Below are 25,073 nucleotides of genomic sequence, written 5' to 3'. Positions count from 1 at the left end.
AGCCATGGCCACTGAGCCTGCGCGTCCGGAGCCTGTGCTCCGCAACGGGAGAGGCCACAACAGTGAGAGGCCCGCGTACCGCAAAATAAATAAATAAATAAATAAACAAAAGAAAAATAGGGAATTCCCTGGCGGTCCAGCGGTTAGGACACAGTGGTTTCACTGCTGTGGGCCCAGGGTTCGATCCCTGGTCAGGGAACTAAGATCCTGCAAGCCTCACAGTGCGGCAAAAAAAAAAAAAAGGAAAGAAAGAAATATAACACATGATCTCCTCTCTGAAGGAGATTATAGCTAGTTAGGAAATGGAGAAATACATCCACAGAAATGATTTAAAGGGCACTTAGCAACAAGTCAATAATTAGAAAAATAATATAGTAGAAACTAAATCCTGATAGTACTCAAAGGAAAAGCATGATATGACTTGATGGAAGATAATCTAGGTTACTTTCCTTTGTATGATTTAAGGATTTCTTATATAGGGACATGGCCCCTGCCCATTGGAATGGGCAATTTAAAAATGGGAAGGATATCTGGTTTGGTCCTGTGGTATATTTGTGGGTTTTAGCAATAGGGCCAAGCCAAAAAAGGCATCTGGAAAACCAACTAAAGGAACTACTCAGAGTGCTTTGGATTTAGAACTTCTCTGGGTGACCCCATAGTCATAGAACTGTATTTGCTCACAGAAATGAAAGTGGGCAAGAAATGGGGTGAAGGAAATCCAGTTTATAAGAGGAACTACCTTTAGGGAATTTAAATGCTGGTATTGGGGGGGGGGAGTCAAGTTTCCAAATAAAAGGTTTTCTTTTAAAATAGCCTCTTTCCCTTGGAAAAATTGCTTATTAGGCTTCTCTGATGAACAATGTTGAAGAAGCAATGTTAGAAAGACCAAAAAAAAAAAAAGCTCAGTATGTTACCACTGTTTTTAAAAATAAAAAGCATTTTTACATATATCATCCAGAAGGTTTGCTTTTTTTATCTTTTGTCTCGGTAGTTTGGTTAAATACTGTAATACCAGTAGCCACTACACCTCTTGTCCTACAAGTCAGATTTGTCTCGTTCTGTACTTAACTATTCTTTCAGTAAGGAAGGTAAATGTTTTCCCTTCCTTTCTACAAGATGTAAATGTTCTTTTCAAAAAGACACTTTGGCTTAGTCCCTCAGGGTTGCTGTAACAAAAATGCCATAGACTAGGTGGCTTATGAATAACAAACATTTATTTCTCACAGTTCTGGAGGCTGGGAAGTCCAAGATCATGGCACCAGATTCTGTATCTGGTAAGGAGTAACTGGTTCATAGCCATATGGCTGGCTTTTCACGGTGTCCTCACATGGAGGAAGGGGTGAGGGAGCTCTTTTATAAAGGCACTAATCCCATTCTTGAAGGCTCATCCATGAGGGTCAACCCATTCTTGACCTAAGCACCTCCCAAAGGCCCTACCTCCTAATACCATCACCTTTCAGGGTTAAGATTTTAGCATATGAATGGGGTGCAAACATTCAGACCACAGAAGACAAAATGTTAGATTGAGGCTCAGTCTACCTACTTAGCCAGATCTTTGGACTCAAGAAAATAAAAATGATACTTTGTACTGCAGAGGACTTTCTCTTTCTTACCATTTATCTTTTTTACCCTATCTTCTTATCTCTACTTTGAAATACAGTGAAACCGACCTGAGATTGCCTTTTTATTTGAGAGTCTTCATCTCTCCTACTGGTATGTGAAACGCTGTCTATGTCTCTTCTCTCCTTTCCTCTGCCCTGTCCCTTTTTGCATGCAGCCAGGATCTTGTCAGTATGAGACAGAGAGGCTTTCACTTCCAGGACATCATCAATTCAGAGATGGTTCAGAATACAAGTTTCTTTCCCCTGGTGGCCAGTTGGGTGCAATGTGAAATAAGGGTAATGGCATTTCCAAATCAGCCTTACGTAAAAAATTAGCTGATATTCAAGAATTAAAACAGCCTTAGAAAATGTAAACTTACACATTAGGGCTAAGGTCTGTCGTTTAGTATTTTATGATTCTTTCTTTTTAAGGAACTTAACTGTCTTTCTGTTATACCCAGTCTATGCCAAAATTGCTTTTTTCTTTTTTTAAACTTCCTTCCAAAAGAACCAGTTTTGAATTGAAAACTAATGAATATTGAGTGGAAAATGCCGGTTGCAAGCCTTTTTCTAGGAAAATATTTTGCTGAAAGCTTTCTTTTTTTCTCTCTCTCTCTTCGAGGGCCCTTATCGTGACAGGTTGAAAGAGTGAAGACTTCCATACGACATGGATAGATGCAAACATGTAGGGAGGTTGCGGCTAGCCCAGGACCACTCCATCCTGAACCCGCAGAAGTGGTGCTGCCGGGAGTGCACCACCACCGAGTCCGTGTGGGCTTGTCTCAAGTGCTCCCACGTGGCCTGCGGCCGCTACATCGAAGATCACGCCCTCAAACACTTCGAAAAGACTGGACACCCGCTAGCCATGGAGGTCCGGGATCTCTACGTGTTCTGCTACCTGTGCAAGGACTACGTGCTCAACGACAACCCCGAAGGGGACCTCAAGCTGCTGAGAAGCTCCCTCTTGGCGGTCAGGGGCCAGACGCAGGACCTGCCGCTGAGGCGCGGGAGGACGCTGCGGTCCATGGCCTCGGGCGAGGACGCCGTCCCGCCGCAGCGCGCTCCTCAGGGACAGCCGCAGATGCTCACGGCTCTGTGGTATCGGCGCCAGCGCCTGCTGGCCCGGACGCTGCGGCTCTGGTTCGAGAAGACCTCGCGGGGCCAGGCCAAGCTGGAGCAGCGGCGGCGGCAGGAGGCGCTGGAGCGCAAGAAGGAGGCGGCGCGGCAGCGGCGGCGCGAGGTGAAGCGGCGGCTGCTGGAGGAGCTGGCCAGCTCCCCTCCGCGCAAGAGCGCGCGCCTCCTGCTGCACGCGCCCCGCGCCGCCGCGCCCCGCGCGCCCGCTGGGCCCCGCCCCGCCCCGCGCCGCGCGCCCGCCATGGCGCCGGGCGTCACGGGCCTGCGCAACCTGGGCAACACCTGCTACATGAACTCCATCCTCCAGGTGCTCAGCCACCTGCGCAAGTTCCGTGAGTGCTTCCTGAACCTCGACCCGTCCAAGACGGAGCAGCTGTTTCCCAGGGCCGCCAACGGCAAGGCCCCTCTCGCGGGCAGGCCGGCCGGCAGCTCGGCCACCGAGCTGTCGCCCAGGAGCCACGGGGCCGAGGCCTGCGAGCGCGAGGGCCTCTGCTTGAATGGCGGGGCCTCCCTCAGCAGGAGCCTAGAACTCATCCAGAACAAGGAGCCCAGCTCGAAGCACATCTCCCTCTGCCACGAACTGCACACCCTCTTCCGCGTCATGTGGTCCGGGAGGTGGGCCCTGGTGTCGCCCTTCGCCATGCTTCACTCGGTGTGGAGCCTGATCCCCGCCTTCCGCGGCTACGACCAGCAGGACGCGCAGGAGTTTCTCTGCGAGTTGTTGCACAAAGTGCAGCAGGAACTCGAGTCCGAGGGCACCAAGCGCCGGATCCTCATCCCCTTCTCCCAGAGGAAGCTCACCAAACAGGTCTTAAAGGTGGTGAACACCATATTTCACGGGCAGCTACTCAGCCAGGTAGGTGTGTGCCCAGCCCATCCCCAGCTGCCCACCACACTGGAAAGGGGCTGGTGTAGTAGTTAGGCTTCCCGTGCGTAGCTCCCCCAGGCTGTTGGCCTAACTAGGGTAGCCGACATTTGCTGTAACTATGCATAGCTGAGGGCGGCCACTGTACCTTTTACTATACTGTGCGCCGGCCTTGTTGGTGAATTTGCCTCCTGTCTTAACAGGCAGATTTTTAGTTTAACTTGCCATATCATTTCACTTTCAGTAAACGTCTTTAATCTTTAATGATGATACGGGTAATATAATATTCCCATTGTTATAATCAAGTACCCATTGTTGGTATGCCATCCTTTGATCAGTTTTAGGAAATTGAAGAGTTTGCCTGTAACCTTGGTTCTATAGTTGTTTGAAAGAGCACTCTTCCTTCCAAGGCATTCTTTACACAAGGGAGGGAGGTGGCTAGGAGGATGCCAAAGGGTAAGCAAGTCTCCCTCCTGTTCCCCATTACCTTTCATTTCCTTAGCCATCTAAGGACATGAGTGAAGACTCATAGATAAGGCTTTGTGAGAATATGCGAAAGAATTTGTAGAGGCAAAGAGGTGGGCAACTTAAAGAGATTCAGGTAAAACCTCTACACTATCCTACTGAGGTTTTGTGTCCGGGTATTTAGGGTTTTAAAAGAATGATGAGTATGAGTAGGATGGGAAGAGGAAGTTTATTTAGGCTTTTGTTTTTCAGCGTGTGAAAGGGGAGTGTTTCTCAGCACTTCCTCTACCCCTCTGAGGGTCTGTAGGAAGAAAGGTGCATCTGGGAAGGTTACAGCGGGGGAGGAGGTCTAATCACAAGGAACTTTGAGGCTCTTGGAACACAGGGATCAGTGTAGGGATGCTGCAAGAAACAAGGGCAAAAAGAGGCAAGTTGGACTGGATGGAAGGAGCAAAGTCTGGAGAGAACAAGAGTATGAGGATGAGAGAAGCAGACAGGAATCTGCAAATTCTCCATCTCAGACTGATGATGCCTTGACTCCATGGTAACTTCCGTCTGTAATACTGCAGCATTGAATGGCAAGGCATGCTTTATGAGAGAAGAGAGAAAGGGGTAGGTAGTAATAACTGTGCTGTGTGGTTTTCCAGTTCCAGCTAGCGTCATGGTTAGAGATACATACCAGAAGTAATATGCTCTAATTCTCTTAAGGTTATGTTTATTATTTTAATATTACAGTTAAATGTTTTTGGAAAACTATGCACTTAGTTTTGGTTGCTATTGCTAGCAAAAATGTATGTGGGAAGCATGGAAGTTATATAACCTGTAAACCAATCTTTTCATTCTAGGTCACATGTGTATCATGCAATTACAAATCCAATACCATCGAGCCCTTTTGGGATCTGTCCCTGGAATTCCCTGAACGCTATCACTGCATAGAAAAGGGGTTTATCCCTCTGAATCAGACTCAGTGCCTGCTCACTGAGATGCTGGCCAAGTTCACAGAGACAGAGGCTCTGGAAGGGAGAATCTACGCTTGTGACCAATGTAACAGTGAGTGCTGGGGGGAGGGGTGTGTGTGTGTAACTGGAATATCAGTTTAAGGTGTTTCACTTGCCACTTTAGTCAAAAGTAACACTGTAATATTGAGTGGTTTTGTTTGTTTGTTTTGCGGTACGTGGGCCTCTCACTGTTGTGGCCTCTCCCGTTGTGGAGCACAGGCTCCGGACGCGCAGGCTCAGCGGCCATGGCTCACGGGCCCAGCTGCTCCGCGGCATGTGGGATGTGGGATCTTCCCCGGCCAGGGCACAAACCCGCGTCCCCTGCATCGGCAGGCAGACTCTCAACCACTGCGCCACCAGGGAAGCCCTATTGAGTGGTTTTAAAACATCTTTTAAGGATTTTTTTTTCTCCTATTTTCCTGAAAACAAGCATATGGACATTATATGTTAAAAAAGCAAAACAAAACCTAGGAGTTGGGCCTCCTTTGACTCCTGCTGTGATTGACATTAGTTGTTATCTTGGGAGACATTTGAAAGTATGGATCCTGAAATGGGGACTCCAAGAATGTGAGTACTTAGCCTCAGAGTGTACAGGGGTCCTGCTTAAATTCATGAATACAGTCTGACATTTCTTATTTAAAGTTCAGGTGGCATAGCCTGTTTGAGGGCTATGGTATCAAAAAAGTGTGCTTTAAAAAAAAAAAAAAAAAGTGTGCTTTTGTCCTGAATTTGTAGATTTAAAGTACAATGAAACCAAGAAAGGAAGTCGTATGGTACATTGCTCTATGGCACCTTCATAGTTATTGTCACATGCCTGAAAGGTTCACATCTCAGAAGGATCATAAGGAAGTATTTCTCTATCATGGCTTTAATTGTAAAGTGGAATTTTTTCTATATGACTCTGTGAGTATCTTATGCACCCCCCATCCCCACCCCCATGTCTTACCACACTAACACTTACTGCTTTTGCTAACCCAGCATGTACAGAGGAAATGCAGAGCAAATACTTTGAAGCTGATGTTTGGGTTTCTGGCATATAGAGATTTGGAAACTAAGATGAATGTATTGTGCAGAGATCTGAAATCAATTTGCAGCCATACTGTAGTCTGGACTACAAGTTTTGGGAACGACAATTTTACGGTAGCCCTTTTAATACTTCTGCACATGGTTTTTTAAAGTAGTACATTGTGGGAAACCTGTTCTCTGTGAAGAATCAGGATAAAAATCAAGTCACACCTGCTATCATTTTGCCATTTTAAAACAAAATTTGAAGTGCTGTATTTGGTTAACCATAAACTCACCTATCCTGTTCCATATTGAGATATAAAGGCAGTGACTTAAATTATCTTATTAGAACATTGTTTTTTCTTTTTAAAATAGTGATTCATAAAGCTTTATACTTGTAAGGAACAGAAGGATGTTAACAGCCTTAACTCTATCATTCTTGGACTTGATAGATTATGCAAGAAATACTTTTTATTTTTGCAAGAAAGGATTGTTTTTCTGGTTGCCATATGTGCCCACTTTTCAGTATTTCTATAGACAGGTTCAAATAGCAGGGAAGGAAAGCTATGGTGAAGGGATGAGATGCATTGATCTGTTGCTTGTGAAAGTTTCAAAACTTTCAGTCTTCCACCTTTCTGTGTGGCCAGCTTAATCAAATGGGAGACAGAACTGATCAATCTCAATTGAATCAGTAATATCTTTTTCTTTGTGAATTTCGTTTTAGGGAAACAAAGCCATATTCTATTATTGTCTTCATCTTAGCTCACTTACTCCCTCTGCTGAGAGTAGCAGTCACTGCCAGGATTCCCAGGCAGAGCTGCAGTAATTTTCAAAAATCTGCTGGTGAACAGGAATGTAAAATAAGGCCAGGCCCTTCTTTGAATTCTCTTTCCGCTCATGCTCTCACATATCATGACTACCAGCCCTAGTAAAAGCTGCAGTCTATTATGAGAAGCAACAGCTCCACATCCTATTGTCACAGAAAGCTCCTTGATACATCATCTGGCTGTGACTTGCTACCTTTCACGAGTGGTACAGACAGGACTTCGAAATCAGATGCCAAGCTCTTCAGACACTGAGACCATGATTTCAACAGCTCAAAGACAATTAGCAGGCACCACAGTGGACCACTAATTTTATATTCCCATCCATTCACCAATTTAATTAATATAATAACAGAGCAGTCATCAGTAAATGGTTATAGAGAAGGCTTCTGATGGAAATTAAGAGAACTTCATTTCCACTGTTTACTTGCTGTAATTTAGAAATGCATTTCACCCACAATTCAGTATCTTTAGAAACAAAATTGGAGTCTCAAGCACTGGTTCTGCTTTGGACTGGGTGTATTTGGCTAGCCTGTCAGCCTTGTCCTGCATGTCTAGCAGTGTGCTGTTACCAAGAAACATGTTTCAGAAAATAGGTACGGCATAAAAATATAAAACCAGGGACTTCCCTGGTGGTCCAGTGGGTAAGACTCCATGCTCCCAATGCAGTGGGCCCAGGTTCGATCCCTGGTCAGGGAACTAGATCCCACATGTATGCCACAACTAAGACCCAGTGCAGCCAAATAAATAAATAAATATTTTTTAAAGAAAGTTTTTTTTTGTGTGTGGTACGCAGGCCTCTCACTGGCCTCTCCCATTGCAGAGCACAGGCTCCGAACGCGCAGGCCCAGCGGCCATGGCTCACGGGCCCAGCCGCTCCGTGGCATGTGGGATCCTCCCGGACCGGGGCATGAACCCACGTCCCCTGCATCGGCAGGCGGACCCTCAACCACTGCGCCACCAGGGAAGCCCAATAAATATTTTTTAAAAAACAATAAAAATATAAAACCAGCAAAGTTTCTTTTCTAAATATTTGTATAGGCCACAAGCAATTCACATGGGGAAAAAATCTGTTTAAACACGCTGTCCTTTAGTAATCCTGTGTCCTCTTACCTTTTCCCTAAGCCTGAAATACATGCATTATCCCCCATTTCACAGGAAAGGAAACTGAGATTCCTTTCAGACAGTGGGAAGGACAAAGGATGCACCTTACAACTGAGTCAGCCTTCTTTAAGCAGCCATCCCAAGAGTGCCACACAATCACTCCTTTCATCTCAACCAGAACTTCCGTGGCCACTCCATGCAGGCATATGCGAGGCTGGGAAATGCAGTCTTAGAGAGGGTCACATCGTTGCCCCAAATATAATTGAGGTTTATTACTGAGAAATAAGAAGAATGCATATCGAGTGGCAAGTCACTGTCTCTGCCACAGCTCGGAAAGAATGAGTCTCCTCACAATCTATGTCTTATGCCTTCCCAAACCATATAGGCAAACGACGAAAATCCAATCCAAAACCCCTTGTTCTGAGTGAAGCTAGAAAGCAGTTAATGATCTACAGACTACCTCAGGTCCTCCGGCTGCACCTTAAAAGATTCAGGTGAGCTTGCTCTGGGGCATCCCAGGTGGCTGTGAGCTGTGGGAATAGCTACTTCAAAGGCTTTGGCAAAGGCAAATGTCTTCTTCGGTGTTGGGAGGAGAAGCCTGTTCCCTAGAGGCCTCACGCTTTCCATGGAGTGTATGGTTCATGCCCAGTGAAGCAAGCTGATGTCGGGGGCCAGGACCGGGCTTCTGCTCTCATGGTCCTATTTAATCAGCTAGCCTGTACTTGGGTGTCTGTGCTTGAACATTTTCTAGCCTCGCTTGGGCTTTTATAGATTGATCTTCAGAATAAAGTATGAGATAATCTGTGAAAAGGAGGGCAGGAGGTAAAGTACAAAAAGAGTATTGCCTGAATTGCTTGTTCAGGGATTTCTAGTTTTAGAGAACATGCAATATTCACAGAAAATATATGTGAACATTGATTACCACTGTCTTGTTGTGAAAGAAAACCAAATCCAGAAGGTTAAATTTTCTCCGTTCCCTGTTTTACCTACCTCTACCTCTGACCACACATGCCATTTCTTACTAGTAAGAAGTTTATATCCATGTTCTAGGTGGTCTGGCCGTAATCACCGAGAGAAGATTGGGGTCCATGTCGTCTTTGACCAGGTATTAACCATGGAACCTTACTGCTGCAGGGACATGCTCTCCTCTCTTGACAAAGAGACCTTTGCCTATGATCTCTCCGCAGTGGTCATGCATCACGGGAAAGGGTTTGGCTCAGGACACTACACAGCCTATTGCTACAACACAGAGGGAGGTGCGTGCGCTTTACTCTGTGGGGTGGGGGACACAAAAAAGGGTTGGTTTGTCCACATTTCATTCCTTTTATTTAATCTATAGGGGGATATTACATACATTAAAATCCAGTGGAAAGAATTATGAAAGATGGATTCAAATTTTGGATATATCACTAAGTAACAACATTTGATTGTTCTAAGAACTGACAGGAACTAACATGTAAAAGTGCTGAGCACTGTGTCTAGTATGTAATGGTCAGTTAATGTTAGAGGTTATTGTTGTTATTAATACTTCTGCTGCAGACTTCAGTTTCATTCTTGGTTTTGCAGAAACAATATGACCCATCTAACTTCATGGAATCTCACTAGCCTCAGCTCATAACAAAGCTGAGGACACTTACTGAGCATTTACTACAAAGGCCCTTCCCAAGGAGCTTTCAGTCCTTGCCCTCAGAGCAGAGCCTCCCAGCTACTGCGCTGAGGCAGGTGGGCTGCAGATGTGTTTTCAGTAGTGTACCCATCCTGAACCCCTCAGCCCTTGGGGTAGCCAGAGTGAGCCTGTAAAAAATAACTTTTTATTCCTTCTAAGTTTTCCTTTATCACTTCTCTCTATTTACACTCCCCCTCTCCTCCTCCTCCTTTTCCCATCTCTTAGCCCCCAGTCTCCTGTCTTTGTAGAAAACCCTAATGGGCAGTGAAGAAGCCTGAATGAAGTGAAATGAGGACAAAAATTATAGTCGGTCGATACTGCAAGCAGTATTGTGGTGGGGCTTGCGGGGTTAAAACCAGTGGTTTCAGGGAAGTCTGTTGGTTTCATTTACTTTTCTCTTCCTCCACCACCAACAATCAAGGGTTGGATCTATTCAGAACTCCTCTGTCCCTTTCCTCATCTCCTTGTTTGCCTGGTGACTGAAATATAAGTTGGGTAGTCATTTTCTCTCTCTCTTTCATTTGGTTTCCTAGGTTTTTGGGTCCACTGCAATGACTCAAAGCTGAATGTATGCAGTGTCGAGGAAGTGTGCAAAACTCAAGCCTACATCCTTTTTTACACTCAAAGAACAGTTCAGGGCAATGCAAGAATCTCAGAAACCCAACTCCAAACTCAGGTGCAGTCCAGCAACAACGATGAGGGCAGACCACGGACCTTCCCCTGAATGGGAGGCACGTATCGAGGACTGGCTTGCTTTTAAACTATTGGTTTCTACACATCTTTCCTCGTATAGGAAATAAGGCTTACTGCAGGAACAGATTACTAGGTTTGCATCACTGGGTCTAGAGCAGAAGGTACCAGGTGACTCATGTGCTACCATAAAATTTGTAGCAACTTTCTTTTAAATGGGTTTAGAAATTCCCTCCTTCGTTAAAACAAATCAAAAGGAGTAACTTCTATGAAGACTCTTTCATCAGTTGCTTCTGAATATAGAGGGATCTGGGTGGAGGAAAGAGGGAGTAAATTGGTCATACCCAGCCATGTTCTTTCTATTACATGATTCCCCTGCTAATCAGGACTCCTTGCAGCACCAGAAGAACCCTCCTGATGTGAGCAGCCCTCGACAGAGCGCGCAAGGAGGGGCCCTGGGCTGGCAGCTTGCTGGATAGGATTGGTTCCAAGGCGGAAGGTGAAGTCTAAGGATTTTTTCCTACAAAGGAAGTAGCCCTCAAGGGTTGAAAATCTGCAGACTTCCTTTTTTAGGGGATAGCAGTTGAAGAATGGAATGAGATGCATGGAGGAAATTTCTCCATGTGAAATGGGAGGTTTTTCATGTGTCATACTCTCCCTGGCTGCTGCTGTCATTTAATCATACCACATCTTCTGAGATGACATCCCTTCATTCTAAAGAAGGAGCAGTTCACATGGGGAAGCAAGAAACTGGTACATGACATGTTCTTTGTGGCACACTGAGCCTAAGGGCACTCTGGGTACCTAGTTCTGTAGCAAATCCCTGGTTCAGGTCTAGGGCAAGCACATAGTTTGGTTTAAATTGGTCTTTGGGTCAGTTGTCTGAGGCCTTCTCAGAACTCAGTTAGGGGGTGGGGGTGGGGGGATAGCCAGTGGTCCAGGGCTTATCTAAATGCCTGTCATCCATTTCACCTTGGTGCAGCATGCAGCTTTTCTTAACCTGCAGCTTATTTCCTGTTCACAAGATGTGGGAGCTTTTGCTTTTCTAAGGCTTAGGAATCCTCCTCCTATATGTCTGAACAGTTGATTGTTGACAGTCCTGGCCTGTTTCCTCCAAAATCTGCTAATCCCTACTGTTTCTTTACCCACCCACACTCAATCCATCAGAGAAAAAAGCAAGAGTGCCCTGTCCTTAACTCCAGTGCTAGTAAAATATATCTTTCTTTTTTAAGCTGGGTCAGTTTCTAAGTGGCATGAGATTGCCCAGATGGAAACTCTCTGCCCTATCAGGCACCACTGAATTTCCCTTCTCAGTCCTTCGTTTAGACTCACTAGTAAAAGTGAATGCAAACCGTAACTCTCACTGTGGGAGTGCTGCAGCCCGCCTCAGCCTGTCACTCTGAATGCTCATCTTTTGACTGAGTATTGTCATATTAACATTTCAATTCAGGTAGAAGTACAGTTGCCACCTGAAGAGGATAGATGTGAAGGGAGTTTGGGGAGGGATGGGAAGTTGGGTAAAGAAAGGCTAAAGAATGAGAGTCAAAGGTTTAGCGATGTTGAGGAACCACATTTCCCAAGCAGATCTGTAGCATTTGCTGTTGACCTCTTTTGAGATGAATTCTCCCATAGGACCTGCCAGAGAGCACTGAGACTTGGAGGAAATCAGACAGAAAATGGCTCACCCTGATAAGGAAGAGGAGTGACTATATTTTAAATTAAACTTGCTTTTTCCAACACTGTGAGGTTTCTGTAATATTTAGCTTTTATTTGGAAGCGATAGCGTATGGCATTTTTTATGCTATTTGGTTTATATTGTCTACTGAAGGCTTCTTTGTACAAACTTGGCCCGGGCTTACCCTCACCTGGACACTGTTTTAAAGTGTCACAGCTGCCCATGCTGTCAGAGGCTCTGACGTGAGGCTGTATCCTCTAGATCCACATTTTTAAGTTGGCATGATTGGTGATGACTTTTTGTGGCAAGAGAAAAGCGCATTAACTCAAAAAAACCCAAGGAGAGTAAAAAGGGAAGGAAAATATAAATTGTGCCTCATCTTTCATTGAATGCTATATTTATTATTCTAGAAAAAGAGAACTTACAAATGGAGAAGTACTAGTAGAGCATCTACTTCATCCCTCAGGCTGTCCAGGGGAAAACAAGAAAAATAAACATCTAATAGAAAATCAAAAAATCTTCAAATTTAATTCTTAAAAATAGTTTTATACCAAGTATTAAGGATTATTAAGCAAAGGACTTGTAAAATAAGTGCTTAAATTAGCTGAACACACATTGTATCAAATTAACAAAATCATTTAAAATGAGTTGGAATAGAAACCAATACCAGAGTCCTCAATGAGCTGCACACACTTGAAGGTGCCCCTGCAGTGAGACACCTCAGGTACCCAGAGGCAGCAGCACTAGACGCTGTTGAGAAGTTAGTATTTATGGAGATTTTAATTAAAGAAAAGAGTTTCCTGCTGCATAAACCAATGGCTGTTGTGAGGGAAATGTCCCTTTGCCTTTAATTTATTTACATGCTGGAAGTAGATGAATTTCTTAGTTGCATCTTACTTTAAGTCGAAACATTGTAAAGAGAAGAAAATAAGAACCGGGTAGAAATTGACTAGATGCTGCCAAATCAAACCCAAGATCTCCTAACTGAACCTTATGAGCCTGCTTCTTTCCCAGACAAGTAGTTGGAGTCCCGTTCTAGGAACCCTTCGTAGTTGGCTGGTGTGTTTACTTTTTGCTGTAGCCAGCCAAGATGAATGCACCCTGGCCCCTCAAAAAGGATTTTACCTCAATCTAGCTTGACCCTCATACTTGTGGTTGCCTCTGAGAGCATCCATGCTAGTGTTTTTTTTGTTTTTTTTAAAAAAAAAAAAAAAAAAAAAGGAATGCCCTCAATGGCCAAGAACTGAAGCTCTTATTTAAAGGTGGGCAGACCTCTTGCCTGCTTTGATCTAGTCCCTCTCAGGCTGATGGGGGCAGTGCCACACTGTAAAGAATTTCCAGATGTCTCTTACAATGTCATGAATAAAATTGGAAACTACAGAAGTGTTAATGTGTCCTATGGACTCAACAGCAGAGTTTATTTTTGTTTTTAATGGCAAGGCTTCTAGAGTCAATGATTGTATGAGTTCCCTGCTCAGGCTATGCTTACAGTTCCATCAGAGTGCAAGAACTAATGAGGTGGATTGGCTGGCAGTGGAGCATGGCCCTAGCCAGGTCCCAGCGTAAACACAAGAGAGGTCAACAGTAGTACAGAATGGAAACTTGGTTGGGTGTTGGGGGTTGGGATGTGGGTGGGCAGGGAGGGAGAAATGGAGTTTGTTTTACTTACTGATAAAGCTTTGTGAACTAATTTTATACAATTCATAAAATTTGGTGCCTTGTACCCAATTATGGTTTGCATGGGATTGAAAAGATTAAGGGAAAGGATTCCTTCTTGTCATTTCAAGTGGCAAATGGGTCTGTATAGTGTAAAGGACATTTGGTGTCAGACTTTTTAAAAGCATTTCATATCTTGTGTGTGTGAAAGCAAATTATTCTTACCAGCAAGTTCTGAAATTTTTATTGTAATATCCAAAATCTTTGTGTTTGATTATTCATCAATGTCTCCTTTTCAAGGCAGACTATGTACCCCATTCTTTTTTACCACCCCTTTTATGTTCCAAACATTAGCTCAGGCCTTTTTAAAATCAGGCTGGGAGGGCTACCCCTTCCTAAACATATACTGTATTCCTATCTGGGATTATATCTTATAAGTGGAAGGGCTGCTTTTCCAGCTGGTTGGGAGAGCACAAATATTCAGAAGAAGGTCTTTTAGTTTTTCTAATGCTGGGCAACGTATGGTAGAAGTCAAACAAAAACGGTTCCTCCTGAAGTGGTACCTTCATTAGTTCTGAAGTTCTTTTGCACAAAATTTCAGGAAGCAGTGTAGAACACAATCCCCTATATGTGAACCTTTAGATTGTAAGGCAAGCCAGTGCACTGTGTAATATGCAAAAAAGAAGGCTCAAAGAACCTGTCCCAGCTCCCCAGCCCCACTCCCTGGCAGCTGCTGACTGGGATGGTGCTGAGTGGCTGTGGAAGGGGAAAAGACCCAGCCTGCTCACCTCCAGGGCTATAAACACAGCATGCTCCTTTTACTCCCACCTTAAGGTTTCCAAGACTTCACCAAAGGGTGTTTAAAAAGCTTACCACTCGAAGCACATATAATAATTGGATCCCTCAGCCTAATTAGGTGAGGAGGTTGTATCTTTGGAATAAAACCTCCCATGGCCACTTAGTTTCTTTACCAGGTAAGTATGAATCTCCCTGGTGGTTCAGATTCTTTTTTGAAGTTAGCACTAAAGCTGAAAAGCGTCTTCTAAATATGACTGTGAGTTTAGTTTATATCTTCCACGTTTAAATTTACCATTTTCTTGGTCTACGGCTTTGACTTTAACCACTGTGTACTCAACCCAAACACTGCTCTAAGTACACCACAGCCACTAGAGCACTGAAGTGAATGGTCATTTTTGTGGACTTTCTCCATACTAAATTCTGCTGGCATGTTTCTATTTCAAATCTAACTAGGTTGTGTAAGAGATTTTCATAGTACTGTCATACTATGTTATGTGTTTACATCCTGTCATACGGTGTTAACTAGCCTGGGCTAAGCACCGTATGACAGGATGTGAAACTGACTTCCCTTGAGGAGAAATGTGTTGAAATGATGAAAGCCAGCACTTTCATTTATGGAATAATTATTCATCAGAATTTGAGGAAATTGTAGATTTGGTAGCTTTAATCTGCTAAACTCTTACCACTTTCGGGAATTAAGGCAGTTTAAATGAAACTTTACCTTACCAGCTTTATGGCTTTATAAACCAACAGTGGCACTGTTACTTGAAGCTAAAACATTAAATTTTAAGTGAAACTTGAATTATGCTTTTGGAAGCTGCCATGTCTTTAATTTTGGCCAGATTTTGATTTTTAGCTTTGAAAATTTTTATCAAATAGAACTGTTCACAATTATGAATAGATCAGGTAGCAGACTTCAAGGATGTAAGTTTCACTCCTATAAAGAACAGGAGGTGCTGGTATTTCTAGTCTTAGCGCAGTGGTCTGATGCAGGCTGAAGGGACTTAAAAGTTTCCTTCCTGGTCACCATTTGCGGGGGTGATGGCTTTAAACCTAAGCCTTGCTTCATGTATGTTACCTTTCCTCATCAGATATAAACTTGTCAGAGCATCTGTGGTCCCCGTGTAGACTCTTAAAGGATCCTGCCTTCATGTTAAGCCAGCCACAGACCTGAATTCATACAAGCTCAAACTCCTTCCTCCTGAGAGATGGGACCTCCTCCCTGATTAATGCTCATAAGAGAATGGTGCTTTTCTTTAACATACAAAAAATCTAATTCCCTAACAGCTTTTAACCACATTTATGCCAGCAGGATCAAGGACCATTTTATTCTGTTTACCTTTAGTGAACAGATTGCTAAAGACAACACCTGTCAACTAACAGTTAGGCCACTGTGGTGCACTTATACTGACCCTCCTTTCCAGTTCATGTCCTTTAATCCCACACCCGTTCCATAAGAGACTCGGCACGGAAAAGTAGTATGTATTTTTTTTAAATGCCTAGTAGAGCAAATCAACTAGAAAAATTGCCAAGGGGAGCCTGTCACTATGTCCACACCTTTCTAAGCCTATGTGATTCTTTCCATGCCAGTTCCTTACATATTCCATTTCCAAAGAACCCCAAACTCCTGGACAGTGGTGGCAGTACCATGAATTTTAGGGTCAGAAAATAATCTATTTCCTTGTGAAGGAAGCAGCTTCCTCAAGCAGTGTCACTTCAGTGCCCACTGCCCAGGCTTACTTACCCCTTGCCTCTATCTGCACCTCACTGCCCTCAAATCCCACTGTACTATGGCAACAATGCCTCCCTGGTGCCTGGAAAACCCACCCGGTGCACTAAAATGCTATGCAACACCAAATGACTTCTTCCCTTAGTACTGCTCAAAAATGGAAATTCCTCAACAATATGCTTCATCCTATGCTAACATCAATGAACGGTGGCTACAGTTTCCTTTTCTTTTTTTCTTTTGAAAATATGAAGCAAACCATCTCTGTTACAATCCATGTTTGGGGCTTGTTCCTGTCTCTCTCGAGTGTGAAATATAAATCATGTTTTTATGATTTTTGTAAATCTTGACTTTTTACACCTTGTTTTTGTAAGCCGAAGTTTCTTATTAAAAGAATAAAATGGCTGTCTTTGTGTACAGTTTTTATTTGTTAAAATACCATTAGAATATTCCTCAGGACAAGAGCAAAGATCATCCCCTGCAGAAACTTTGGAACTATGTACAGAACTTTACAGAACACAGGACAACACTTTAGCTGGACCCTACCTGCTGACCAGAGAAGGGTGTTCTGAGTGGACTCAGCAAAGAAAAGGAAATCAAGCAGGGAAGGAAAGGTGCCCATCTGAATCAAACTTCAGCCACCATCAGGGCAAGTCTTGTGACGGTCACAGATCGGAGGCTTTGTTTTTGGAAGGTTCGAGTACAGCACAGGGGTTCCATGTGTCTGCAATCAGACAACAGGTGGCATCAGAAATGTAAAATCACTAGAGGGAAATTGGTAAGAGACTCAAATCCCTTGGAACATCTGGAGACACATCTAACTAGGAATAGCCAAGGATTTTACATCAAGTCTCTTTATCTATTATTTTGTGAATAGCTGATATAAATTATTTCTTATCCCAGTCTCTAGGACTCCTAAAACAGGCAGAACAGTGGTTAATGCTTACCTTTACGGCTACACCCCAGGCTGAGGTGCCATTAGGTCAATGTCACTCAAATTCCTGGCCAGCCAAACTCCGGCAGCAAAAAGTCCCAAATTGAGGATCAAGTTCCTGGAAAAAATGCATCCCTTTAACCCTGTGGTCACTGAGTCACGTGTCTTTGGTCAGTGAAAGATGGGCTGGGGGGTGGGGGGGGAAGCTTCCCATCACCACCCTGGAAGCCGCCCCCTCCCAAGGCAAAAACACTTTAGAATCGCAAGAGCATCATCGATGGTTACATAATAGGTTGCCCAAGACCCACGTGGTTATCTAAGGTTCGTTTCTACGTCTAGTAAGAGTAGGGTCAAATGCAAAACCCAATTAAGTACTCGTCCAGGGCCGAAAAGCCTGTTTACGTGTTGGCGCCTCCTCTCCCCGGGTCTCCGCGGGCAGGGTAAGATTCTCTAGACAGACCCCGGTGACTGAAAGGAGCGCTTTGGCCGCACGGGAACTCTCCCGGTCAAGGACCTCAGCAAAGCACAGCCAGAGCCACGAAAAGGCCGAGATACTGGCGGTGTAAAAAATCCGGAGGGCCCAGCCTCGGCGAGGAAGGAAACCTGGCAGGTAATACGTGCGCGAAGGGCAGGAGAGCGACCAAGCTCCCGTGCCTCGGTTACCTGCGGAAGTCATTCCTATCGGTGGCGAAGCGGTAGACGCCCCGAAGCCAGTCTCCCACGTTGTCTGGAATTTCGGGAGCTTCATTTGCCGAGCCCGCAGCGATCACGCCTGCCCCACTGGAAGCCATAGCAGCACACCAGCGATCCGGAAGGTCTCTCACCACGCCCCTTTGTCGGCGCCAGCAGATCACGCAACTTCCGGTCTCGCATTTCCGCTGGCTACTCGCCGACAGAGGGCGCAGTGGCTTGAGCTTGGTAAGACGCCGGGAGTGAGAACTCCCGGGCTGCGAGTCCGCGACCTCTGCCGGGAGAGGAGCGCCGTCCAGCTCCAACCTCCCCTGGTCGGGTTCCACCTCCGGCTCCCTCCTGGCCTTCGGCTGGCCCACCCTGTCAGTCACAGGTGGTCTCTGAGTGATCACTTCGTTGGCTCAGGAGGAGGATGCTGAGGATGGGGCTGCCTAGCCTGTGGGGGTGGGGCAGGGTCTCACTCAGCAGGGGATGCGTAGCTTTGAGGAATGGGGCTCCCCAAGAGTCTCCATGAAAAGTCAGAGAATGCGCGGGCTAAAGGGAAGCACTCCAAATTTGTTATTTCGCCGCCTCTCCCAGCCATGGGCGCTGATGGCGTTCAGTCTAGGGTTTTTATAGGGGGAGGAGAGCTTTGCTCTCTCACCTTACAGATTACCTCCCCAGCCACCCTTTTTCCGGGCCGCGCCACTAGCAAATGGTGCAATGCTTCCTGGAGGTGTCGCTGTCCCCAGCTTGGAGATTGCCGGGGGTCTCCCAGGGCCGGGGAAGGCGCTGGCCTAAGAAAAAGCCTTCGGGTTCCGATTCAGAGGAAGAGGAGCAGGTGGGGCAGGAAGCGTCCTCCTTGGGATCAAGGGGAGTCTCTGGGCAGCCCTGCTCTTGCCCTTTGGGTGTCTCCGCCTGGTCCCCAGCTCTACACTCCTGCTCCGGGCTGGATCCAAGCATCCCCCTCTGGGTTTCCAGACTGGAGCTGGCGGCAGTAGCGAGAAGGGCTGCCCGGGAGATGATCGCGGCATTCCGCGGGGCGCGGTGCCCGTCTTCAAATCCGCCGAGCTCCGCCTCCCCTGTTCCGGGCCGGGTCAGAAACGCCCATCTCAGTGCCGCGAGTCTCCCTCTCCCAGATCCAGGCGGGACGGCCGCCAGAAGCCAGCCCCAGTCGGGGCCCAGCCTCCCGCCCCGCCCCCGGGCCTTGCGCGCCGCCGCGGTGAGTCCTCTCCCGGCTCCCCGCCCCTCCCCGCCTCCGCCCAGCAGAGGGCGGCCGCGGCCCCAGCCCAGGAGCGAGTCCCGCGCCGCATCCTCAACCGCGGCGCGGGGTGGGTTCTGGAGGCCCTCGGAGCGCTCCGGCCAGGGACGCGCGGTGAGAGCTGCGGGCCCCGAGGCTCGGGTCTGGGGGTGCGGTGGGGGGGACGGGGGCGCTGCTGGAGGGGCGGGACGGCGTGGGACCGGGACGAGGGTCCCAGCCCGGGAGAACCCCCCCTCAGCCCAGCCCAAGCCGCTGCCCCCATCCCCTTTGATCTGCACCTTCTCCTCCCTTACCCGGGGACGCCCTGCCTTCCACTGTCGGGGCCGGACTCGAGCCGGCATCCGAATAGCGTCTCTCAAAGCAGCTGGGGCAGCAGGGGCCGCCGCCCAGCAGGGCATAACGTCCCCCGCCCAAGGGCCCGGCGCAGTCCTGGCAGCAGAAGTGGTTCTCGTGCCAGCGCCGTCCCTCGGCCTCGGTGCAGCGGCGGGAGAAGATCAGCTGGGAGAGGGAGAGGGGAACGGCTCATTCATTCATTCACTCATTCATTCATCCAGTAACCACGCCTTATACCCAGTTGACGCTAAAGCACGTCTACAGACATTCCCATTTGATCTACTCAACCACTCTCGGATGCGGGGAGGGCTGATTGGCTTAGCCAGGATCCCCCAGCTAGCAGGTGGCACAGCCTGAAGAAGTGCGACCTGGGTCTCCTGGACGCCCAACCCAGGGTTCCGTGCAGCCTCTTGTGCGGACATTGAGGGAGTTCCTCGCAGGAGCAGGCCCAGCACTGGGCACCCGACGTACTGAGATGAACGTCTGTCTAAGAGTTCCCGCTCTGGAGAAATCCTCTCAGTCCAAGAAAATTTGGGAGACTGCTTGCGGTGAGGGAGGGCACAAAGGCAACGAGTCCCAGGTGCCCAGAGCTCAAGTCAGAGCAAAGGGAATACAAAGTTCCCAGGCTGGTTCCTAGTTCTCTGTTCCCCACTCCGTGGTACTGGAAGAGGTGTCCCGTTGCATCTGCCGCGTTGGACCCTGGGCAGATCCCCTCCAGCCCCTCCCCTCGAGGCTGTACCTGGTCACAAGCCGGGCAGCGCGGCCGCAGCAGCTCTGCGTGATGACGGCCGCAGTAGAGACGCCCATCGTGGTAGAAGTAGATGAGGTTTATCAGGGCCTGGCCACAGGCCTGGCAGGCAAAGCAAGCCCGGTGCCAGCAGCGCTGCTCTCCTGCCCGAGCTGTGAACACTCCGTACTCCCCTGGCCTCAGCTGCTCCCTGCACTGCGGGGTGCGGGTGCTGCGCTGGTCAGAGGCCCTCCTACCTTCTCTCCTGGCTCTTCCATCCCAACCCCAACCTAACTGTTCTCCCCATATTTCTGGCAAGCCCACCTCCACTGCAGGCTCCACGAAGAACCCCTAAATTTGGTTTCCCTTTTTCCTAAACTTTGCCAAACTGTCAATCCCCAAACCCCTTTTCCCCCTCCAGAGTCCCAGAAGCCAGCCCCTTCTGAAGAAGTGAGAGGGCAAAGAGGAGGAAGGGGAATATTGGGGGGAGGGTGCTACATACCTTTTCACAGGTGCATTCTTCAAGCTTGGGAGGTACTAGGCGGGCCACCCCCTGTCCCAGGGCCTCCCGCCTCCGCTGGGCACAGAAGAGCCGCAGCTCAGCCAGCTCCTCCTCCCCAGGGGCCAGGCAGTAGCGCTCCTGCAGAAACAGGTCCACTGTGACCGGGAGAGCCCCAGCAGGCAAGGTTGAAGTTTGACTGGAGGGGGGAGGTTTAGCTGCTGGGTCAAAGGAAGGTTGTGAAACCTCAGGGAGCTGCAGGAGATAACAGCACAGAAGGGCACTGAGGAGAGGGAAAAGAACTGGCATAAGTCCACCTCCGTCTCACTCCGCCCCCCCACCCCCCAGGAATGGTGATCGCTCAGGTCCTGACAGCCCTACAGTACTTAGCCCATCTCCATGTATTTAGATCCCGGCTCCCAATGAGCTGTAGCTTAATATCACTTCCCACTGTATTTTCCCTATTTATTCCATATTCTCCTGCCTCGCCTCCCCAGCTGAACTGTAAGCCTTTAGACTGGGCACACATAGGCCCTCAATAAATACTTAACCACCATACTCTCTACATTTGTACATTCCATTATCAGTTTCAAAAGCTGGTCATGTCCATTTTCTCATTTGCTCTTCAACTAAGCATTGTGGTGGGCAGAGCAGATGTTACTGCACCCATTATGTAGTTGTGAAAGCTCAGGCTGGGGGTGGGGGATGACTTCCCCCAATTAGTAGCAAAGCTAGGCCTTAAATGCATGTCCCCTGCCTTTTGGACCAAACTCCTTCCCACGGTAAGTAAAGAAAGGGAGGCAAGAGAGAGGAAAGCTGGGGAGAGGGAGACCCACATCGCTGTCCTGTGGAGGGAGCTGCTGCAGGAGGGTCCGGAGTCCAGGCCAGCTGGGGGCTTGGTTGGTTTCCAGGCCAGGGTTCCCCAAGCTCAGGACTTCAGGATCCTGAGGAAACGCAGCAAAAGGAGAGAAGCAGAGCTCGGCTTTTCCTTCCTTCCCCTTCTTTCCTTCCCTCTTCATTGCCACCTCTTCGCCAATCTGGAACAACATCCAAGCACCCCCCTCCATTTGGAGGATCCTCCTTCAAGATCACAAGGACAGCTGATCCACTCCCACGTTTGTGGTCTGATTGAGGCAGGTTAGGGGGGCACGCTGCAAAACAGCTTCCTTCTTATGCTTGAAATCACCCCTTTCACTCCTTAGAGGCAAAGTCCCTAGGTTCTGCTTTGACAACACAGACTCCCTAGGAGAGTATTCATGTATTCATGTGGATAAGTTTAAAGAAGTTGAACCCCTGTGTCCTGAGAGGGCTGTAGGGACAGGGATTCCTGCAAAGAGAAAGGGCTGCAAGAAGTTGGGCACAAAGGCTCACTACCTCCCACTTGGTGGAAATGGGAAGAGGTCCAAAGGATGGAGGGGGTGTTGGTCTCAGAGGGAAGGGCAGGACCCCTACCGCCTGAGCAGAGGTTTCCTCAGGGTCCTCCTCTGGCATGTGACCTGGGTTGCTGTCTGAGTTGACTGGTGGATTTGGCTCCGGAAGGGTCAGCCTCTCCCCTTGGTGGGGCCAGCCAGAGTTCAGCAGTGACATTGGTGGCAAAGTCTGCACAGAAAACAAGACGCCTCCCATTTATTGGGCCACGACAGTGTGCTAGGCAGGCTAAATGCTTTCTGGGCGTTATCTCCTTCAGTCCTACCAACAGCTATGTGAATCAGGTGGGTTTTTTTTTTTTTTTTGGCGGCACGTGGGCCTCTCACTGTGTGGCCTATCCTGTTGCGGAGCACAGGCTCCGGACGCACAGTCTCAGCGGCCATGGCTCACAGGCCCAGCAGCTCCGCGGCATGTGGGATCTTCCCGGACCGGGGCACAAACCCGTGTTCCCTGCATCGGCAGGCGGGCTCTCAACCACTGCGCCACCAGGGAAGCCCAGGTAGTATTCTTATCACCATTTTACAGATGCCCCAACTGAGGCTTGGAAAGCGTACATGGTCTGCCCAAGGTCACACAGCTAGTAAATGGCAGAGCCAGATCTTGAGGCCAAATCTTTCAGCTCCAGAGTTTCTGAAGCTCAAACTCAGGGGTCTCCCAAGATTGAGATGGAGGAAACAGGAGGCCCATAGTGGAAGGAGAGGGCATTTTGTCTTTCTGGTGCTGGTGAGCCTTTGGGTAGACTGGCCCCTTGTTCCCCACCTCCCCTGCCATAGCTCCCACCACCTCTCACTGTGCACTCAGCAGCACCCAGTGAGCCTACTTCCTCACCTGTCCCTGCTTTTCCCGCTGTAGGCTTGGGCTGGGTGAAAGGACCACTTCACCGGGAGGCCCTTCTCAGCCTATCCAGCCTATACCAGCTCTCCTTTCCCTGAGCTCCAGAAATAAGTACAGTGGGTGCCCCAAGATTTAGCACCTAATGTTTCTCTTTGCGCCCTGTGTCTCTCAGCTCCTCATCTAGTCTATCAGCTCCTCCAGGACAGACAAAATCCTGTGCTTCTATCTTCTATCTCTAGTGGCAACTTCATTGGATAATTCTAAGTGCATCTCTTCAGCCCTCCTCTGGGCAAGCCCTGGTATGGCCACAGTATCTTGGGGATAGGAGGTGACTATTGAAGTAGAAAAGGGATGGGCCCTGCCCTCAAGGAGCTCATAGTCTACTGGGTAAGGCACAGATGAAACCAGGCAGGATGGGGCCAGGGTTCTGGGCAGATATACACAGCACCCTAGGAAGAAAAAAAAAAAAAAACCAGAGTAAACTTTTCAAGAATGTTTACCCTGTGCCAGGGACTTTTCCAGCATATTACATAATATAGTCCATCTTCACAACAATACTGTGAGGTAGTTTCTATTATCCCATTTTACGGTTGAAACAAACTGAGGTTAAACTTGGCTGAGGTCCTATTAGAAGGTTAAGGGAAGCTTTAGAGGAGGAGGTTGCCTTTGAGAGCTGGGTTGGATTCTAATGGCAGCTGGGCACAGGAGGGCATCACCAAATCCCTGGCCTCTATAAGACCCAGCTTTGGGGCTGGGAACAGGGTTTGGACTGTGACAATTATAGTGTTTCCCAGCCCGGAGCCCCGCCCTGTGCCACCCTTCCCTGCTTCCTGGCTCCACACCCATCTGCTTCCTTCCTGTTCTGTCCCTCAGATCAGGTTTCCTGTGGAAGGCAGCCAGGATGGGCTGTTCACACCCAGGGCCAGGAGTAGCCACTTCCCCTGGGGCTCCAGGAGGCAAGAGGTGCTTGCGGGAGGGGGTGGGCATCGAAGCGGGGTATCTGGGGCCCCAGAGGAAACTTGCACCCCTCTTCCAGATTAGTTCTAGTTTGCATGAAATCATCTCACACAGGAACAACACTCAGAAATCAGTCTTCACCCCTCACCCTCATCGCCCCCAGGGCGGCATAACTCCATGTCTACTTAGCGCTGGACCCCACTTACGTGCTGGATTCCTTCCAGAATTCCCCTCCCCGCTTACAAAAGGGAAAAGACTGAACCCCCTCCCCGTCCCCGCGCAGGTGTAACCAGTCTCAGGAGTTCTGCCTTCCCAACCCACCCCTGCCCTGAAGGGCAGAGTCTAGGGATTGGGAAGTGGCGGGGGAGGGGGAGGGTGTAAGGGATGGAAGGTTTCTCGGGACAGTGAGAGGAAGGAGGGGAAGAGAAGTGTCCGGTCCCGCCAAGTGCCCTCTCGACAGATCCCCAAAGTTTTTTCTTGGGCATGTGGGGCCCACCTCCGAAGTGGGACGCGGTGTGGTTCCCGAGTCAGCTGGGGTTCCCAGTCTGGCTGCTGGGAGTTTAGGGGAAGGGACGGGACTCCGCCGGGGTCTCACCCTCGCTGCGCGCTGTTGTCCGGGCAGTTCTGGACAGACCCTGCCGTCGGGCCCTTCACCCAGTTCCCACCCTCAGGCCTCGACACCCGCCTCTGCCCGCCCCGGGAGCGCGCCTTCCGCTCCCACGCCCCCCGCGGGCCCTGCCAGCCCCTCCGGGGCTGGTAGAGCCGGACGGGGGGAGGGGCCTAGAGCTGCCGACTGAAGGAAAGCATTTGAGGGATCTCGGGTGAAAAGTGTGCAGGCTCCACTGCCTCCGTGCCCATGGGATTAGCACTGGGACCGCGTCCCGGCGGGCGCGGAGCAGACCCTCGGGAGCCATCATTATGCCGGGTCCTCAAACACTCGCGGAACAGAACGCCTTTCGGAGCCCGCAGGTCCCCACAGACCTTCCTTCTGGTCTCCTAGCCCCGCCCCTCTCTGTGTGTCCCCACCCCCACCTAGTTCCCTCCCCCTTGTCCCCAGCCCCTTTCTGGGGTCCCTCGTCCTGCCCTTCTCCCTTCCATCCCTTCAGGCTCCTCCCCCAATCTTTCGTGTTTCTCCCCCGCCCCGCCCGCCGCTCGGTCCTTTTTCTGATCCCTGGAGTGGAAACCTTTGGTCCTACCTCTGGTCCCCCTCAGCCCCGCCCTGAG

At 48.6% G+C, this 25,073-nt stretch overlaps 3 protein-coding genes across 3 annotated transcripts; 1 reads left to right on the top strand and 2 right to left on the bottom strand.

Moving 5' to 3' along the window:
* Positions 1 to 2,174: 2,174 nt before the first annotated feature.
* Positions 2,175 to 10,386, top strand: USP49 (ubiquitin specific peptidase 49; the record flags this gene model as incomplete). Its single annotated transcript, XM_079712434.1, has 5 exons — positions 2,175 to 3,591; positions 4,911 to 5,115; positions 8,382 to 8,490; positions 9,047 to 9,252; positions 10,196 to 10,386. The coding sequence occupies exons 1-5, from the start codon at positions 2,269 to 2,271 to the stop codon at positions 10,384 to 10,386; spliced, it is 2,034 nt and encodes a 677-aa protein (XP_079568560.1). The 5' UTR covers positions 2,175 to 2,268.
* Positions 10,387 to 16,614: 6,228 nt separating this feature from the next.
* On the bottom strand, positions 16,615 to 18,015 carry TOMM6 (translocase of outer mitochondrial membrane 6). The gene is made up of 3 exons (XM_079713729.1): positions 17,805 to 18,015; positions 17,155 to 17,259; positions 16,615 to 16,931 (listed from the first exon to the last, which is right to left on the bottom strand). The coding sequence occupies exons 1-2, from the start codon at positions 17,930 to 17,932 to the stop codon at positions 17,163 to 17,165; spliced, it is 225 nt and encodes a 74-aa protein (XP_079569855.1). The 5' UTR covers positions 17,933 to 18,015; the 3' UTR covers positions 16,615 to 16,931; positions 17,155 to 17,162.
* Positions 18,016 to 18,518: 503 nt separating this feature from the next.
* Positions 18,519 to 22,256, bottom strand: PRICKLE4 (prickle planar cell polarity protein 4; the record flags this gene model as incomplete). Its single annotated transcript, XM_079712561.1, has 6 exons — positions 18,519 to 18,892; positions 19,365 to 19,569; positions 20,144 to 20,347; positions 20,634 to 20,771; positions 21,467 to 21,574; positions 22,083 to 22,256. 6 exons carry the CDS (start codon positions 22,254 to 22,256, stop codon positions 18,519 to 18,521), a joined length of 1,203 nt encoding a protein of 400 aa, XP_079568687.1.
* Between the last annotated feature and the right edge of the window lie 2,817 nt (positions 22,257 to 25,073).

The sequence above is a fragment of the Hyperoodon ampullatus genome (genome assembly GCF_949752795.1).
Source record: "Hyperoodon ampullatus genome assembly, chromosome: 10".
Classification (NCBI taxonomy): domain Eukaryota; kingdom Metazoa; phylum Chordata; class Mammalia; order Artiodactyla; family Ziphiidae; genus Hyperoodon; species Hyperoodon ampullatus.
The sequence above is the reverse complement of the archived record's forward strand: the minus strand, read 5'-3'. Positions and strand labels throughout refer to the sequence as shown.